Source organism: Coenobita brevimanus, chromosome 8, assembly GCF_032717465.1.
Source record: "Coenobita brevimanus isolate Jiangsu-jjx chromosome 8, ASM3271746v2, whole genome shotgun sequence".
Lineage (NCBI taxonomy): Eukaryota > Metazoa > Arthropoda > Malacostraca > Decapoda > Coenobitidae > Coenobita > Coenobita brevimanus.
Window position 1 is genome coordinate 20,657,881 of NC_136961.1, and position 19,650 is coordinate 20,677,530.

Sequence of the window (19,650 nt, forward strand, 5' to 3'; positions counted from 1 at the left end):
ACCCCTACCACGAATTCCACCCCCCTGCTCACCCAGGAATGCCACACATCACATCTACCCACACAACCTTCCCACCGTACCCACCCACCTGTCCATGAAAACTCACCAATCCTGCCCACCCACCCAACCCTCGGAACCCATCTACCCTGTCCATCCACTCCCGCCACCGATCCACCCGCCCATCCACATGCCCAACCACCCATTTTCCTAACCCTATTCACCCCTCCCCCCCCCACACACACATCCCACTCACCCATTTGAACCCCACTCATCCACCAAACGCATTCCGTTCCAACCCAACTTACCGACTCCGCCTTGACCACCCACCGATCCAGCCACTCACCCGCACAGCCCACCCCACGCATCTACTCACTAACCCATCTACCCCTGCAACCCCCCCCCCCAAGCCACTCCACAAAGAGCACCCAAACCTCCCTTATCACTCTTACCAACCACACTGCCCACCCACCCTGGCGATGCACCGCACTGCCACACCCACCAACTCAACCTCATTAACCCGTCACGTCCCGAGGCTTTCCGCACCTATGACATCCCCCAGTCCCGAGCCTTTTTGGAAAATTTTTTATTCTTCTAAAACTTCCGCTTAGGTCGAAAAACGATGGAAAATCATGAAGAAAGTGGTCCCTGCTGTCTATAAGTGGTCTGTACAGGTGCGGTTTCCCCCCGCAGGTATCGTATTCTGTAATGGGCTGGATATGCATTTACGTTTTCTATGGTAAGGAATAATGGGAGAAACAACACACAACACCTCTACATTTATTGAATTTGAACTAATAAACAATAACAGTAACAATATAATGGATTTCAGACACATATATATGAAAAATAAGCATTGTACCATCGCGCGAGCATAGCGAGTTTGGTCCGAGTCGTAACATGCTATATGCTAAGTTTCTGGTATGAGTCAACCTATCATTTTTTCTACTTGTATACTTCTGTTTCAATGTCAATTTACCAATTACAACTGTTTGTAAGTGTTTTCAGATGTTTTCATTCATTATGATGACATGCAGCATAAGTTTAGCGCACATCGGCTTAGTAAGCGCACTCGCTATGACTCGTATTTCAACATACCAAATTGTTTTATCACTTTCCAATTATTTTCCCATTTACATAGAACCTTTCCTCCACCACTGTAAAGGTTTTCAATTATTTTCATTCAACGAGGGCATTTAGCGATATGCTAGCGCCTATCCACGTAGCAACCACGATCTTAAACACTCGTGTTTCATCATCTACTTTATTTATTCACTCCAATTATATTTTCCCACTTACATTACACACGTTTACACCCCTAGAATGCACTGTACATACTTACTACTGTTATTTATTCAAGTGAGCGTGAGAATATCGCCTGAAAATACCCTCGCAAGGAATGTTTCGTCATACATAATACTCACACACTTATATACTAATTATTCACTTTATCACTTGCTGACTTTTATTTTGACTAATACGTGCCTTATTCATTCGACTGAGCGTCAGGAAATCTTTATACACACGCTATGAATATTTGACTTAGAATATACATCATCATATACAATAATTTGAACTTATATTATACCCGTAAGAATGTCACATAATAATAAATATATAATAACGGGCCGTATTTATTGCACTGAGCGACAGAATATCGCATCATACAACCCTCTCTATGTAAGTTTCAACTTAGGGCAGATTTATATACTTACACCCAATGTTTTCACTTATGTTCTACCCGTAGGCACTTTATACTAATATCTGGAGATCCACATGACTGATATTTTCACTGAGCGTCTGTCTGTCGCATTTACCTCATATTTTCAGCGTCCTTTCGCATTCACACCATGCTAAAATTGCATCAACGTGTGATATTCACTAAAACATGGGTGAATACACAGACCCACGTCACACTGCACGCACTCATAGCGGGTGTCCTTCCTCTGTGTCGTGAGTCTCACCTGGGAATTACTGCACACGTGACACCTGCGCTGGAGCCTAGGTCTGTTGGGCTGGGGAGGGATAGGAGTGGGGAAATGGCGGCCGGATATTCTCTGGGGAGTCTGGGTAATAGTGGCAGTGCGGGGGCGCTGTTGGGGCCTTTCAACAGCATACTTAGCAAAGATTTCTCGTGTGAGCTCCCTCACAAACCCTTCAAATGTTTCCTGAACTCCTGTGGTCATGGCGTGATGGTGGTGGCAATTCAGAGCAGTGATATCTAGTAAGTGAAAGAACAGTTTCTTATACCACTTCATCGTGGTCCTGGCACACTCTACCGTCGATATCATGGAGTCAGACTGGTCCACGAGGCGCATGTTTATATTGTAATCCATTACACACTCAGGCTTCCAAACACGACGCCTGCTCTCACTATGGTAATCAACAGAATCAGTACGGTGCATCAAGGGGTGGTGAACCGTGGACAAGAGGCTTACTTCTCTGTTGTGGTTTCACATTGTTGCAAGGATGTTGTTGGCTTTGAAGAAGACAACCTCACTCCTTGCAAGTTTCCGCCCTACCTTGACCATGTGACGCCGGTTCACCTTTACGGTTCCACAGACTCCCGTTTCATGTGTGTGAAGATAACGAGCGAGAAGAGGGCTAGTGTACCAGTTGTCGAGGTAGAGAACGTGACCACGATGAAGGTAGTCTTGTATCATCGTCTTTACCACTGCTCCCGAAAGTCCTATACTTCGATCTTCTATTATGTCTGTCTGTGCACCGGTGTACAAGACTATGTCTTGCACGTATCCAGTCCTACAGTCACACAGAACAAAGATCTTGAACCCAAAACGGTGCCTTTTGCTGGGTATATACTGTCTGAATGAAATATTGCCTCTCCACAACACGAGACTCTCGTCTATGACGAGATCTCTATAGGGATAGAATGAGGATCGAAAGGTTTGCCTGAGGTGATCAAAGACCAACCGAATTCGCCTCATTTTGTCAGTGTTGTTTGCATTTGCAGGGTCATGAGCATCATAAAAATGGAGGCGACTTAGAATTTGTTGAAACCGATTACGGCTCATCACTTGACCAAATATGGGGGTAAACATAACAGGGTCCCTAGTCCAGTAAGCAGGAATTCTATTCTTTCTTATTATACCCATCAAAAGGACAAGGGCAAAAAATAAGAACATTTCTGGAATGGAGACAGGGTAATCATAGATCACAGAATGCCTGCTCCTTGTTCCCAATCTTTCACTTTCTAGGCGCTGGGCGCTTGCAAACAGGTTTGTTTGATAAACGATCTGATCTATGAATGCCTCACTGAAAAACAGGTGGAAAAAATCCAACCTGGTTGAATTACTGTGAATACCTGGTGCAATGCAGCCAGATCGCCCTTGCTCAGTGAAGGGGTGAATGAGGGGAGAAAAATCACTCCCATCCTCCCAATCCCACGACACAAATCCCTCGTCTCCATCACCGCCTTCGTCTGGGTGGGGAGGAGATCCTGGTTGGGGAGATGGGGGAGAAGGAGTATGGAGGGCTTCCCCACTGTCACTCCTCTTCCTTCTGCCTTTACCCTTTCCCTTTCCCTTACCCTTACGGCCTTGAGGAACATTAGGGGGCTGTGGGGATGAAATAGTTGAATATTGGGGAGCAGAAGACGTGCTGGGGAGTGGTTCCTCCCCATCTTTCCCCTCCATTACCACACCATGTGCTCTCTCACACAACCTTGCTCGACCACGTGTTAGGGGATATTGGGGAGCATAAGACGTGCTTTGGAGTGGTTCCTCCCCACCTTCCCCCTCCCTCACAACCCCACGTGATAATGAACGCACCCGCACTGGCCCATGTGATCCACTCTGCCGCCTCACACTACGTAGGGAGAGCAATGACTCACTCACGTCACTCTCACTTTCCCTAATCCCAGGACTTTCCATTTCACTCCCCACTCCCTCCACTTGACTTCCTAGCTCCCCAAACAGAATGCTAGGCCCATACCTGCTCATACGACGTGGTGTGCGCTCTGGGCCACGATGTGTTATGACCTCCCGTCCATACCACGTGGCAGCACGTCCCACGGCTCCGTCCTCGTCCTCGTCCTTGTCCTCGACCTCGAATTCTCCTTCCAAAGCACGCTGGGGATAGGGATATGATATACCACGTGCCTTCTTTGCCTCCTGCCCCTTTCTAGCAGCACGGTAAGTCACATACTGCCGCTTCCTGGGTGACGGAACTTCCTCGTCACTGCTGGTGGTTTCTTCCTCCTCTGGCTGCACATAATCCTTGTCCATCTCCTCGTCATCCAGTGGGGAATCACTATCGCCAGTAAAGGTGTCCAGGGCGACTTGAATCTCGCTCTCTGAGAGACCTCTCTTAGCCATGTCTGAGCAGGACCGTGGCTACGAGGTGAGTGGACGAGTGGCGGGCTAGCGCGGGTCGCGCGGGGTCGCCGAGTGTCCCCGCCTGGTGGCAGGTTGGGGAAGGTCAGGCGAGGGTACGTACCGCAAATCAAGCGCGAAATTTGAAAATTGTCGAAATTATGCACATTGCAATTGCACGACGTACTGGTACGTCGCCGGGACTGGCAAATGCAAATCGTTGCAACGTACCCATACGTCGTCGGGACGGGGCGGGTTAACCCCACCCACCCAACTAACTGCCTCCAACACACACACACACACACAAACACACACACACACACACACACACACACACACACACACACACACATACATAGAGAGAGAGAGAGTAGCACACACACACAGATACAGAGAGAGAGAGAGAGACACACACACACAGATGCAGAGACACACACACACACACACACACACACACACACACACACATACAGAGAGAGAGAGAGAGAGAGAGGGCGGGGGAGTAGTTCAGAACGACTTGACCCACTAATCATCCTCAATGCTTGTTTTTCCCCGAGGAAGATTGGTCCCAAGTCTTCCGAATTACTGCCTGATGGTTGGCTGTAATCATTCAACAATATGAACAGCAAGTAGTATTGAAACTACACTTGGTTTTTATTATTGAGGCGAAGATGCACTTGACAGGTTGGTGATGATTGGCTGAATGCAACATGTCCGAATAACATTTCCTAACCCAAATTTCCCCCTCAGATATATGTTGTCAATTAATAATGCTAACAAGTAAAGAGATTATGAAGTAATGTTGCAATCAGGCAATCATCACCAACCTGTCAAGTGCCTCTTCGCCTCAATAAAAAGAAAAAAACTGAGTATAGTAAAGTTATGATATTTAATATTTTATCGACATGTTCTTTCATTAAAACTATTGTAATTAGATAACATGTCATGAGAGCCAATGGAAATTCATCCATAACATAGCTGAATTAATGTGTGCACTGAATATTGAAGATACGAGTCGATGTACTGTGCAAGCTGCTATCATCACAATACTGGGCATTTCCACATCTCATCCTTCCCTTTCACCGTCACCATATCCTCCCTCCTCTCCCTCCCTCCCTTTTCACTCGTCCGTCTCGCCTTGCCGGCTTCATCTGCCTGTCTCAGCTTTTCCTATAGAATTTCTTCACGCGCTTTAAATACTCGCAAATTCCGATTCCTGCCTTTCATAGGGAAGCAACAGTGGTGAATGAAATCAATCACTGACAATAGTGTTCATTTATACCCTGTTCTGTATACATTACGTGATCCTTAGTTGAAAAATAGTTTTTTTCTTTTGTGTCCGAATTTGAGCTCATACCAACTTCTTGCCTGAGGCCCAGCAGTCTTACATGTCACACACCGGTACGCCTTACGACATAGGATTTTAATATAATTAGTGTGGACACCTATTATAAGTTTAATAATTATCGATCTATCTGTCTATCTATTGCCAGACGCCTCAATCCCGTACGGGGTGGCCACAAAAAAATCACCTCCACGTCGCCCTGTCCCCCGCCATTCCATTTCCCTGCTCCCAACTCACAACTCCCTCTCTCATATACCTCTCCATCCCATCCCTCCATCTCATCCTCGGCCTCCCCCTCCCTCTCCCCCCTCCATCTCACTCACATACACTCTCCTCGTCAGTCTCTCACCCTCCATCCTCTCTACATGGCCAAACCACCTCAGTGTGTTCCTCCTAATGCTTCCTATCACATCCACATCCACACCACAACGCTCCTTCACTTCCTCATTTCTCAGCCTCTCTCTCCATGTGACTCCACAGGCTCCTCTCAGATAACTCATTTCCACTGCTCTCACTCATGACTTGTGTCCTTCCAACAACGTCCAAGCTTCACTTCCATACGTTAGAGTTGGTATCACAATACTATCATGTAGTAACTCTTTCATTTCCATGCTCACTTCCCTGTTTTTTATCACTGCTTTCAAGGAACCAGCGACCTTTCTTCCTAGTTGTACCCTTTCAAACACTTCACCCTCCAAACTTCCATCCTTACTCATCACACTACCCAAGTACTTAAACGTACTCACATTTCCCATTTCTACACCATCAACCTCACTGTACATTCACTGACGTCACCTTTCTCAAAGACTATCATTTTACTCTTCCCTACATTCACCTTTAGATTCCTTTTCTTACACACTCTCCCAAACTCATCCACCAAGCTCTGCAGCTCCCCTTGGTCTTCACTCAACAACACAATATCATCTGCAAACAACAGTACAGGGAGTTTCCAAACACTACCCTCTCTCACCAGGGCCAATCCAACATCCACTGCCATACCTTGCACCACTTTTATTACCCCATCCATATACAGATTGAACAACCATGGAGACATGAGACATCCCTGTTTCAACCCAACCTTCAAAGAGAAAAATTCACTTAGTTCACCATCCACACGTACTGCAGCCTTAGCACCATCATACATACTCTTCACAGCATTCAACAACTTTCTATCTACTCCATATATTCTTAATACTTTTCACAATCCTTGTCTATCCACCCTGTCATATGCTTTCTCCAAATCCATGAGGACCGCATACAACTTCTTTCCTTTCTCTAGAAACTTTTCCACTAAAGATCTATCTATCTATCTGTCTATTGCCAGACGCCTCAATCCCGTTTGGGGTGGCCACAAACAAATCGCCTCCAAGTCGCCCTGTCCCCCGCCATTTCACTGCCCTGCTCTCAACTCACACCCCCCTCTCTCATATAAAGATCTAAGAATGAATATCTGATCTACACAACCTCCTCCTTTCCTAAAGCCTCCCTGTTCTTCTCCAACTAATTCCTCTGTTCTTTCTCTAACTCTGTCAATGAGTATCCTACCATACACTTTACCTATTACACTAAGAAGACAAATGCCCCTATGATTACCACACACTTCTTTTTCTCCTTTTCCTTTGTACAAGGGGATAATTATACCTGACTTCCAATCCTCTGGGACTCTACCTTCCTCCCAGGCCAATCTGCACATCTTCCACATCCATTCTACTACTATCTCTCCCCCATGCTTCAGCATTTCACCACACACTCCATCAGTTCCTGGGACTTTCCCCAGTTTGACTTTCTTCATTGCTTCCACATCATCTATCCAACTGATTTCTTCCTGTCTTCTCACCTCCCTCCTTCTCCCAGCCATTCCCCAGCCACTTATACTCGCATTACTTCCATCCTCTATTTTCAGCAATTCCTTAAAGTGTTCTCTCCATCTGCTCACTTTTTCTCCCTTCTCCACTTGTAATCTACCATTTTTATCTTTCACTCCCCTGCTAACTTCACTGCCACCCTGTCTTACTCTCTTCACCTCTTTCCATGAATTTTGTAAGCTTGTATAACCTGCCTGTCGATTCATCGGAGTGCGAAACTATCTCAACATGGTATAAGAGATGGCATGTCAACAGAAATTCAATGGATCTCTGGGGCTAATCCTCCAAATTACTGTTCAGTATGGTTGCAGTCAAGCACACACTTGACTACAACCTGCAGCACTGACAACACGGTCTGTTTTCCCTTTTCCTCAACACTGAGACGCTGGACACAACTCCCCACCTCGAATCGTATGGTCGTAATATTCCTTTACGGTGTACTCCAATACACATAGGAAAGCGAGAACGAAATATTGCTTGGCTCGACGTGTGCATATGTCTGTGCGTATGTGTGTCCATCTGTGTGGATGTGAGTCTGTGTATGTCTATGTGTGTGCATGTCCAGGTGTCTGTGTGTGTGCACGTGTCATTTAGCGCGTGTGTCTGTGAGTGAGCATGTGTGTGTGTGTGTGTGTGTGTGTGTGTGTGTGTGTGTGTGTGTGTGTGTGTGTGTGTGTGTGTGTGTGCACCTGTGTGAACGTGTGTGCCTTTGTGTGCATGCGTGTGTCTGAAAGAGTGTATGTGTGCTTGTGTCGGTTTATGCGTGTTTACTTTGTATCCTATTGTGTCAGTCTCTCTCTCTCTCTCTCTGTAAGTGTGTGTGTGTGTGTGTGTGTGTGTGTGTGTGTGTGTGTGTGTGTGTGTGTGTGTGTGTGTGTGTGTGTGTGTGTGTGTGTGTGTGTGTGTGTGTGTGTGTGTGCACGTGTGTGCCTGTGTGTGCGTGCGTGTGTCTGAAAGAGTGTATGTGTGCGTGTGTCTGCTTATGTGTGTTTTGTTTCTATCCTGCTGTGTCAGTCAGTGTGTGTGTGTGTGTGTGTGTGTGTGTGTGTGTGTGTGTGTGTGCCTGTGTGTGCGTGCGTGTGCTGAGTGTATGTGTGCGTGTGTCTGCTTATGCGTGTTTTGTTTGTGTCCTACTGTCAGTCTCTCTCTCTCGCTCTTTCTGTATGTGTGTGTGTGTGTGTGTGTGTGTGTGTGTGTGTGTGTGTGTGTGTGTGTGTGTGTGTGTGTGTGTGTGTGTGTGTGTGTGTGTGTGTGTGTGTGTGTGTGTGTGTGTGTTAGAGTCAGTTGGGTGGGTGGGTGGGGTTAATGAGGGTGAGTTGGTGGGCGTCGTAGTTCGGTGCATCACCAGGATGAGTGGGCAGGGTGGGATTGTCGGGTTGGGTGTGCAGAGTGGCTTGGGGTGGGATGTCGGGGTAGATGGATTAGTTACCGGTAGTAGACGCATGGGGTGGACTGGGTGGGTGAGTGGCTGGAACGGTGGGTGGTCGAGGAGGGATCGAAAAGATAGTTTGGAATCGAATGAGTTTGGTGGATGAGTTGGGTTCAAATGGGTGAGCGGGATTGAGGGGTGACTGGGGTGGGGTAAGAAGGGTGGTTGGGCATTTGTATGTACTGGTGGATCGGCGAGAGGAGTGAGTGGATAGGATGGACGGGTTCTGAGGCTGGGGTGGGTGGGCAGGGTAGATTAGTGTTCAGGGAGAGGTAGGTGGGTACTGTGTGAAGGTTGTGTGGGTGGATGTGTTGGACGGCGTTGTTGGGTGAGCAGAGTGGGTGGAATTCGTGGGTGGGAACGGTGGGTTGCAGGGGTCTGTGGGGAAGATGGATCGCCCGGTGGGTGGCATGCGTAGGTGAGCAGGGTGGATGGCTGGAATCGGTGGGCTGGATGGGTCACCCGGGTGACTGGGCTGGGTGAATGGCCGGGGTTAGGTATGTGTGTTGTTTCAGATGGGCTGAGTGGGCAGGTGGATCGATGGGTGGGTGGATATGTGGCTCCCCAGATGACAAGGCAGGAGAGGAATTTATGTCTAGTTATCATGTAACTTGTAACTTGTCACTGTTACTTGAGTTTTAGTATGCTCTGTTGTTTAGAAGACTTTGAGTAACTATTTAGAAACTGAACTCTATACATTGGTGTCATCCTGTTGAAATCTGCTAAAACTTCGATATGATTGCTTCTCGTGGAGCTGATGGTGGATCTATGCACGTAATAATACACCTAATAGTTGAATAAATGAATGTAACACTACATACGGCAAAAAGTGAATGAGCTAAGCAAAGATAGCCTATTCATGCGCCCAACAAATCAGTGGTTTGGTGGGGGTAAGGAAAGGGAGTTAAGGGGTGGACGTGAGCAGACTACCCTGTCCCCTTTGTTAGTGTTCATGACCGTACCGCTTCGGTCCGGCATCATCACATTATTATTATTTTTTTTTTTATGAAGAACTTGCTGGGAGAAGAAGAGATGAGAAGAGGGAGGAAGAGATCAGTAGGGCGGAAGTAGTGGAAGCGATGAAGAATATTAAGTTGGGAAAGGCCCAGGAATTGATGGAGTGTGTGGTGAAATGCTTAGGTATGGGGGTGAGATTGTTGTGGAGTGGATATGGAAGTTGTGTAGATTGGCTTGGGAAGAGAGAAGGGTTCCAGAGGACTGGAAATCAGGTATAATTGTTCCTTTATACAAAGGAAAAGGGTAGAGAGAAGTATGTGGTAACCATAGGGGTATTTGCCTACTTAGTGTGACTGGTAAAATATATGGTAGAATACTCATTGATAGGGTTAGGCATATGACAGAGGAGCTAGTTGGAGAAGAACAAGGGGGATTTAGGAAGGGAAAAGGGTGTGTAGATCAGATTTTTGTTCTAAGATGTTTAGTGGAGAAGTATCTAGAGAAGGGAAGGAAAGTGTATGCTGGCTTCATGGACTTGGAGAAAGCTTATGACAGAATAGATAGGCAAGGTATGAGGAAGGTATTAAGAATATATGGAGTGGAGGGGAAATTGTTGAGTGCTGTGAAGAGTATGTACGAGGGAGCTAGGGCTACGGTGCGAGTGGATGGTGAGCTGAGTGAGTTCTTTGATCTTAATGTGGGACTGAAACAGGGTTGTGTGATGTCTCCATGGCTGTTTAATATATACATGGATGGTGTTGTAAAGGAGGTGCAGGGTAGGGCAGTGGATGTGGGGGTGGCTCTAATGAATGAGGGTGAGATTTGGAAGCTTCCGGTGTTGCTGTTTGCTGATGATACAGTACTGTTGAGTGAAGATGAATGGGAGTTGCAAGGTTTGGTGAATGAATTTGGGACAGTGTGTAGTAGGAGGAATCTGAAAGTTAATGTAAACAAAAGTAAAGTTATGGTGTTTGAGAGGAATGAAGTCACAGAGTGTGCAGTGAGGTTGGATGGTGAGGATATGGAGAATGTGAGTGCATTCAAGTACTTGGGTAGTGTGATGAGTAAGGATGGAACTCTGGGGGATGAAGTGCGTGAAAGGGTACAGCAGGGAAGGAAGGTTGTTGGTACACTGAAAGCAGTGATGAGAAATAGGGAGGTGAGTATGGAAGTTAAGAAGTCACTGCATGATAGTATTGTGATCCCTACCCTGACATATGGAAGCGAGGCATGGACCTTGCAAAAGGGGAACAAGTCAAGAGTGAGAGCAGTGGAAATGAGTTACTTGAGAGGAGCATGTGGAGTGACGTGGAGGGACAGGTTGACGAATGAAGAAGTGAAGGAACGCTGTGGGGTGGATGTGGATGTGGTTGAGAAGATTAGGAGAAATACACTGAGATGGTTTGGACATGTGAAGAGAATGGGGAATGAAAGACTGACTAAGAGGGTGTATGTAGGTGAGGTGGAGGGAGGGAGAGAGAGAGGTAGACCGAGGATGAGGTGGAGGGATGGAGTTGAGAGGTATATGAGGGAGGGGAGGGTGAGTTGGGGGGAGGGTAGTCAAATGGTGGGTGACAGAGCGACTTGGAGGCGTTTTGTCTGCGGCCACCCTTTGCGGGATTAGGGCGTCGGGCTATAGATAGATAGATAGATAGAGACTTGCAGTGAGATACATTGGTAATACCGTAACATAAAGTACTCTTATTTGTTATTTACCTGTCATGAATAGAGATACTGTTAATACAGCAGTATTGTAGTAATGTCAACACGAAGTTGAAAACTCTGAATGCCGCTTTTTACATCCCTTTACAACTTATTGTTTTTCATATTATCTTTAAGTCTGTATGACACATTACGGAGGACAAAAATTATTATACGTGAGGGCAGGCGATCTGGCAGTACTTTGAAGTAAATACCATATACTGAAATAAAGCTTATTATACTCCTTATTACGTTAAGTGCTTCTTAATTTGAAATCCGTCATCTGCTTGTACCTAAAACTCATGCGTAGACTAGAGGGGCACTCAGTGGAGCGCATCTCTCCGACAAGGGCAACGTAATTTCCAAACCACTCTTTATAATGGGTTAGTTTTTGTCATCACTGATTAGAGTTTCACAGAAAGTATTTTCCGGACCCATACTCTGTAATTCGAACCGGAGCAGTCCCAAAAGTTAACCCATTGTTCTCTAGGACATGGGTTACCTACCCACCAAATTTGGTCCAAATCTCTCTTTTAGTTTTTGAGTAATCGTGCTAACAAACAAACAAACAAACAGGGGTGAAAACATACTCTCCTGGTCGGAGAGAATCAATTTCCAATTCCAGTTAGGATTCAGTGACATGGTATATTAACCCGCCCCGTCCCGACCACTTTTTGACCACTGGTACCCCCCAATCCCGACCATTTTTCGACCCTTTTTTTTTTTTGCTAAAACTTTCGCTTTTGGTGAGAAACATCGAAAATTCATAGAGAAATCGCTCACCTGAGGTTTAAAATACTCATTACAGGTAGGAGAGCCTCCTTACCTTACTGGGTTTTCTATCAGGCTGGCACCAAAGAAAACGAGTTCTATGGGAGGATAACTATTTCACACCACTCATAAACGGTATTTATTTATTTACTGTTACGAATTTATATGTAGTACATGAGTATATTGGTTTTCAAGCAGTAATATAGGCATTATAAGCATTGTTTCACTCACTAATACCTGACCTTTTTTTGCCACATTACCTGATCATCATTTCTAACTGTTTCTTCCTCTAATGCTATGTAAAGTTTGTCCTCCACATTGTCATTGATTGGGGAATCACTCTGACCCTGAATTTCGTACCGTGGCATGACATGGCTATACTGGCCAGGTCACTGATAACAGGTGAATTGCTGAGACAATGGCATGCAGGGGGGGGAAGGAGGTCATGCTGGGCAAGGCATTGTCTCTGCCTGGCATCTTGTTGAGGAAGGTGTCACGTGTATACGTACCAAAAATGACTCGCGAAAATTGAAAATTGTGGAAATTATGAACCTTGCAATTGCAGGACGTTGAAGTACGTCCCCGGGATTAGCTGTGACAAAACGTGAGGACGTGGAAGTACGTCCCCGGGAAGCCGCGGGTTAAAAAATGTGGATGTTACTGACAACTCATCAACTTACAGAGGGTAAGGGGAATAGAGGGGAATGAGAAGGTGTTCGGATAGTGGGCCAGAATCCTTTTATCCCTGACCTGATATCTGTTTTGTGTCAGTTAAATCACATTTACCTCTTGAATGACACACTTTCGGATTACAATGCATAAAAGTGATTTTATTCTTATCTCTCCACCTATACACACTGACCATTTGTCTACAATTTTGAATCACACTACTGTATGCATAGTACCGTAATGCCTGTAGGATTAGGGTAGTGACTTATATCTGGAGAAGTGACTAATATTCAAGAAATTGTTATGCAGGTAAGATTAGGGTACTGTTGTATTTGGAGATGTGAGAAACATTCTGGAGATTTTGGCTTGCGTTTTGCTTTTTCTGCCTTACCTCTGGAACTTGTTCTTGCCGTTACTGTAAATGTATATTGCTAATTTAAGTTTATTATTGTGCGAGAAAATATAACTTCTTACCTAGGCTGTAGAATGTGCATTATTGCATCAGAAAATGTGAGCTCTCTACTAGGTTCTAGAAATGTTCAGGACTTACGCTGGTGGGAGGTTATTTACGTAACGTTGCACATCAGAGTTAAAGCAGTTTTAGTGAGAAATGGACAGTCTGACAGTGTGTGCCTGATAGTTAGTAAGCCTAGGGTCACAGATGGTATTAGTTGAGTATGGGAGTTCAGTTTTTCGTCAGTGAACAGTCAGTGAGTTATTGAGGGAATGAGTCCAACAATTAGACCAATCAGTGAAGGATAAAGTAGTCAGACAGAGAATCAGTGAGTTAGTCTGCCAGTTAATGAGCAGCAGTGAGTGAAGGAAAGAGTTGATATGGAAGAGAAAAGTCGGTGTTTCACAACTGTACCTCAGTTGTGCCTAAAAGGAATAAAACTCTAAAGCATTAATCTGCCTTTGATTAAATGCCTGGCATGTCTGTGTGTCGTTCTTGACATATTGACAAACCCTAGGGTTGATGCAAGTTGTGTCAGTAATGGAAAGAATCTTACGGCTGTATCATTACTTTTTCTTAAACATGAACTAACCCCCACACATGCATTAGTCATTCTTATGCATGAAATGACTTTTAATGAGATATAAGCAGCATTTCTTCTATGTAACAAGTGGGGCCAAACACAACAAACCTCGCCCGACAGCAGTTGTTTTATTGTTGTTAAATACTGAATCGCTAATGCAATTTAGTGTTAGTAAACAATTAAAGTCTAAGTTAATGACGCGAATGTTTTCAAGTCATAACCCTTAGAAAATATGATTTTGTCTTTGACCCTTCAAGTCACGCAATGTCAATGGTCATGATGCCAAATGAAAGCCCATAAGAGACCTCCTATACTGTTATAATAGTAAATATATCTATCTTCAACCAGTTTCGAGTTATAGCCCCATGAGTATCTGTGACCTTGAGTTTGACCTTTCAAGGTCACTTAAGGTCAAAGGTCATGGCACCAATTAAAAATCTATATGGGACTTCCTACATGCTGATAACAGTAATTATCTCTATCTTCAACCAGTTTCGAGTTATAGCCCCTTGAATACCCGTAACCTTGAGTGTGACCTTTCAGTTTCACTCAAGGTCAAAGGTCTTGTGCCAAATGAAAGCCTATATGGGAGTTCCTGTATGCTGATAATAGCAAATATCTCTTGTCTGCAACCCCTGAAAAACCGTGACATTTATTTTGACCATTCGAGGCCACTAGATTACCTCCAAAACTTAACCACTTTCTTTAGGAACCAGTGCTCATATATCCTGAAAATTTCATGTAATATTATTCAGCCTTTTTTCCATAAGTTGCTAACAAACAAACAAACTTGACCACCTCACCGGACTCCGTCCCGGGCGAGGTAATGTTTTCTATTATCAGTCGGGAAAGATTTCATGGCTTCTAGGTTGATGGCCAATACCATACGTCATAAGAGCTGAGTACAGTGAAAGTAACTGTGACAACAAAATGATAAATATGATATATATAATACAGCCTGATTTCATTTAAAAAATTTGTGGCTTCACAAAGGAATAACGAGAAAATCCCTGGAGTACAGCCGCTTTCTCGGATCCAGAGCTTTATACTGTCCTCTACCACCCAGTTATGTGCATTACACTGTTCTCGCTCATTCGCTTCAACATTTACCACGTTCCCATCTCAGGTACCAGAGATCATACAATGTCCAGCCTCTTAAAGTATTGCTACACCTTAGAGTTCGTTGAAACATCGAGAACAACGCATAGACAGGCCAGGATGTTAATCAAAGGATGCTGAACGTTTCAGGATTTTATTCCTTCTAGGCACAGCTGAGGCACACTCGCAAAACACTGGCTTTTCTTTCTCACGTTTCCTCCGTCCTCTCTTACTACTGCTCGTTCGCTGTCTGTTAACCGACTGACTAACTCACTTATGATCCCTCTGACTGATTACTACTCCATCCTTCACTGATTAGCTCTCACTGTCAGACTTGCTTATTCTGTCACAGATTCAACTATTGTCCATCCGCCACTGACTCATTGACTGTACACTGATTGTCCATCACTCCTTTCTGACTGGCTTTTGCAAATACTAACTGCCACTAACTGGATGCTTTACGCAAAACTCGGTCCATTACTCATTTGTTCACTGACTAAACTCAAACTCGACAGCAGGACGGTCTCTCTAAATACCCCCCTCCCCCAGCTCCACCTACAAGTACGGCCCAGAACTCTCCAGAACCTAGGAGAGAACTCACACTTTGTCATGCAATAATGCACTTAAATTAATAATACACAGTAACAGTAACGACAGGAACTAATTCCTAAGGCAAGAGAGAAAGAAAACCAAACAGACATGTTACTCACATCTGAAACTATAAACCACTAACCTAATCCTACTGACACAGCAGTATACATGTTCCACAAGTGCCACCAAGCACCACCATCAACCAACATACAACTTACTCGTTTTTATCTTCTTACTGCACTGTGCACAGCTGATTACAGTAAAATGCCACCTCTTTGACAACCTACCTAAAATTGAGTTTCCCGGAAAGGAATTCAACCGTCTTGCTAGCGGGTCCTCTGAATGTGAGTCGCTTGCCTCCGGGGGATGTGGGGTCGTCCACCATCACTGCTACATTTGTCGGGTACTCTTCTGCAGTTATTACAATGTGGGGATGGTGGGGGAACCTGTAACGGATGGATGTCTTATTCCCTTCAGTAGTATGGCATATTTTACAGTTCATTCTTGATGCTGCCTGACAATTATACTCATCTTAGGACAGCCCCTACGTCATGAAGGAGGTTGTACATAGCCTGTCGAACTTTGAGATTCCCCAAAGGTAAAGAAAGCTGTTCGAAGCAGCAACAATAAATAATGCAATACATCATCGGGAAAGTGGTTAATAATAGCCTAACATTAAAGCTTTGGGGGTATTTTTGTCCATAATACAAAATGTACTGTAAAGTAGCTCAAATGAACTCTGCGATATCCATGAGTAAATAAATGTTTGGAACCTGTAATGGACGAATGTCTTAATAATCACCTAACACTAAAACAATCAGCTACGTTCGCCTATTATGTAAAGTAAACTGTACATTAGTAAAGCCGAAAGTTGCAAAGTTTTTCAATGAAAATGTACCTGGAATCATGTACTACTGGGAATATATGAAGCTGGTACGGCCCAGTTGTGCACCTGGGGTCTGGTAGTTGGTACCCCTGCCATCCGTTACGTATCTACATGTTTGTTGTGGCGTGAAGGATGAATGGGTACGCTGCGAATAAATGGGTAAAATGGTCAAGTAACTGCGATTTAAAAAGATACTATACATAGGTGTATTTTCTATCATCATCCTAGTTCATTCTATTAATGACCAAACTGAACTGTAATGACAACAAGATAATATTAAAAGAGAGTGTGTCATAGAATATTGACTGCCAGCTCATTCTAATATTATTACCAAACTGCACTGCCAAATGGTGAAGCACTTTCTTCAAAAAGTAGTCAACTGATTTTCAGAAATGTGAATATTAGGTCCATTTAGAGGTGATATGTGGGAACCTCTTTTTTTTTTTTTACATAATTCAGTACGCTGAATTCAATTAACCAGGTTCGCAAGCCAAATCTTAAGTTCTTTACCTTATAAATTGCATTAACGAAATGGCCGCCAAATTGCCTTTGCTGGACAATTTATTTGAGAAAGCATTTTTACGAGTATATCATGTATACCAATGCATTTTTTTTTTCCTTTCTAAGTCATTGAGGCTCTATCAGGAATGTCACACATGTCGCTTCTGCCAAACTACATCAAATTCATGCAAGGGGTCTGGTAATCGCTGTTACTGACAGGCACAGATTGATGTGCACCTCATCTCTGATACGCGACATTTGCAGTGTTGATTATTGCAGTTTTTTGGTACACATGAAAAAATCTCAAGGCAACTTTCTGGGATCGGACTCAGTGATATCAGAACAGGCTCAAGTCCGGAATCACTGCGTTTCCAACCCATTGCCACAGCCGCAGGAAGGTCAGGAATGACATGAAGAGCATTTCCCCAGACCATGACGTGATAGTATACACCCATCAATTGGAAACGAAGTGCGTCACTTGTCGGCGGCATTGATTCTGGTTTACCAGTCTTTGAGAAAAAGATATATCTTGTTGAAGCAACAAAGTCTGTTTTATATTCTGCAGACAAACGCTTCTGCAGATTTAACTGTCTCCTCTGTAAGTTCGCCAATGCCCTGGTTTTTCAGTAGTTTGTGGCACTCTTTGGAGACTTCCCATGATGATCATTTAGTGTTATTTGCAAGATAGGAAGTGGTGTCACACCCACTTAATGCGTGAAATGGAAGCAGTGCTGTGGACAAACTTCTCAGTAGATTGTTGAAAACAGCATCATATGGTATATAACGCCGTTGCTTTGGTGCACATGACGTCATCCAAAGATTATCGCAAGGTGTACGTGGGGAGTGGGAAACCAAAAACAGTTGGGCATCAGTGTCCCTTTATGACACAACAACTGTCTTGAACGGCCTGTATACAGTACAGCTTGCAACACCAACCTTGTGTCAGCTTCTTCGTGTCCCTTTTGATGACCTGGCCTTAAGATCCTCTCTCAACCTTCCAGCAAAAACAATTTCTACATCCTTTGGTGCCTGTGAGGAAAGTTCCTCGGACAACACATCTGCTAGATTGGCTTTGTTGTCAGCCAATAACAGATAATCCTTCCAGTTTTTTGGAAGGGGCATAACACGACCCTGAAAAATAGTCTAACTGGTCGAGTGGCTTTGTGCAACGTGTTCTGGTAGCAGCCCTAATTGTCTCTTCTCTATACCTGTTGCACACAACATCTATCTATTGATACTTAGAACCTGTTAACTATGCTAACATACGCTTAAGCCAGATCTCCAAATGTCAGTGCATTGTCATGCTTTAACAGAGATACCACCAATGCTTGTCCAGTGATGGTATGGCAAGAAGATGCTTCTTGGAGTTCAGTTGTCTCAGGACAGTTTATGACTTCTGTTATCACTTGTGCCAGAACAGAGCTTTTCCCAGCGCGGATTTGACCATTCATTTCTGCAAGTGACAAAAGGACTGAGAGAAGCTCGTGCATTACCTCAAATTGCAAGTCAACTGGTCGACCAGCCTCATAGGCAGTAATTAGACGTTTGAGGAGATTTATGTCTGCCCTTAGGATAGTTTTCTTGTCTTTTTCCTTCATAGCCATAACCATTTCATATAGAGTGGAAAATGTTGGGGCGTTATTCTCTGGGAGGATTGCAAGGAATGAAACGTCTGATTTGTCATGTTGCTCTCTTAGAATTAATCTGCTTCACATAAAGTCGTTCATTATTTCTTGTCCGAGCTCCTTGGCTCGAAGTAGTTAGTCTTGGATTGCTGCTGTTGCCAGGTTTTTTGGGGCAGGGTTCGGCAATGACTGGCTGTGAAAGTTGAAAACATACCTAGCCCTGGATGGTCGATAACAAGGCACTTTCACTATCATTGTCACGCTTTTGACGTGATTTGGTAGCTTCATTGTGAAGGTTTGTATTCCAAAGACAAAGGTTGTACATAGCATGAGTCTTGGCTGATTATTACGTAACCCCAGATTATATGACAGGGTCAACCTGCACAGTGCTGATGTTGTCTTAGTGATACCAGTAAATCCACCACCTTTCCTTTCTGTGCCATTTCTCAACTCCATTGCTTGGTCTGGATTTACTTGATTGAAATTTTGACAGAATTGCATGATAACAAATTTGAGTCTTCTAAATTCTGATGTTATGGCCTCTGGAAGTTTGTGCATTTCAGTTAGATATATTTTACCCCATTTTGCATAGTTCAGATGGCCATAACGCTTGAAGTATGGAAACATCTAACTGAAAGAGTGAAGATGGACGTCCCAGCTACCATCTTGCTGGGTTTAGGTGAACTGGAACAGTAATGAGACCTCCATAAACTCCCAACAGAAAACGAAGCTCATATCGTCAGATTTACTTTCAACAATTCTGTCAGGAGATTACAAAACCGTTCCTCCATCAGAAATTATACCAGTTCTTTAACCCCTCAATGGCAGCTGGCGTCGAATGACGTTT

General features: G+C 44.3%; 1 protein-coding gene across 1 annotated transcript in view; it reads right to left on the reverse strand.

Annotated features, from left to right (window-relative positions):
- The window catches only part of LOC145406003 (glutamate receptor ionotropic, kainate 2-like), a 166,286-nt gene that overhangs the window by 85,195 nt on the left and 61,441 nt on the right, over nt 1-19,650 (reverse strand). The window contains exon 6 of the mRNA XM_080277193.1: nt 16,079-16,237. Within this exon, the coding sequence (XP_080133319.1) occupies nt 16,079-16,237 (159 nt within the window). The remainder of the gene's footprint in view (nt 1-16,078; nt 16,238-19,650) is intronic.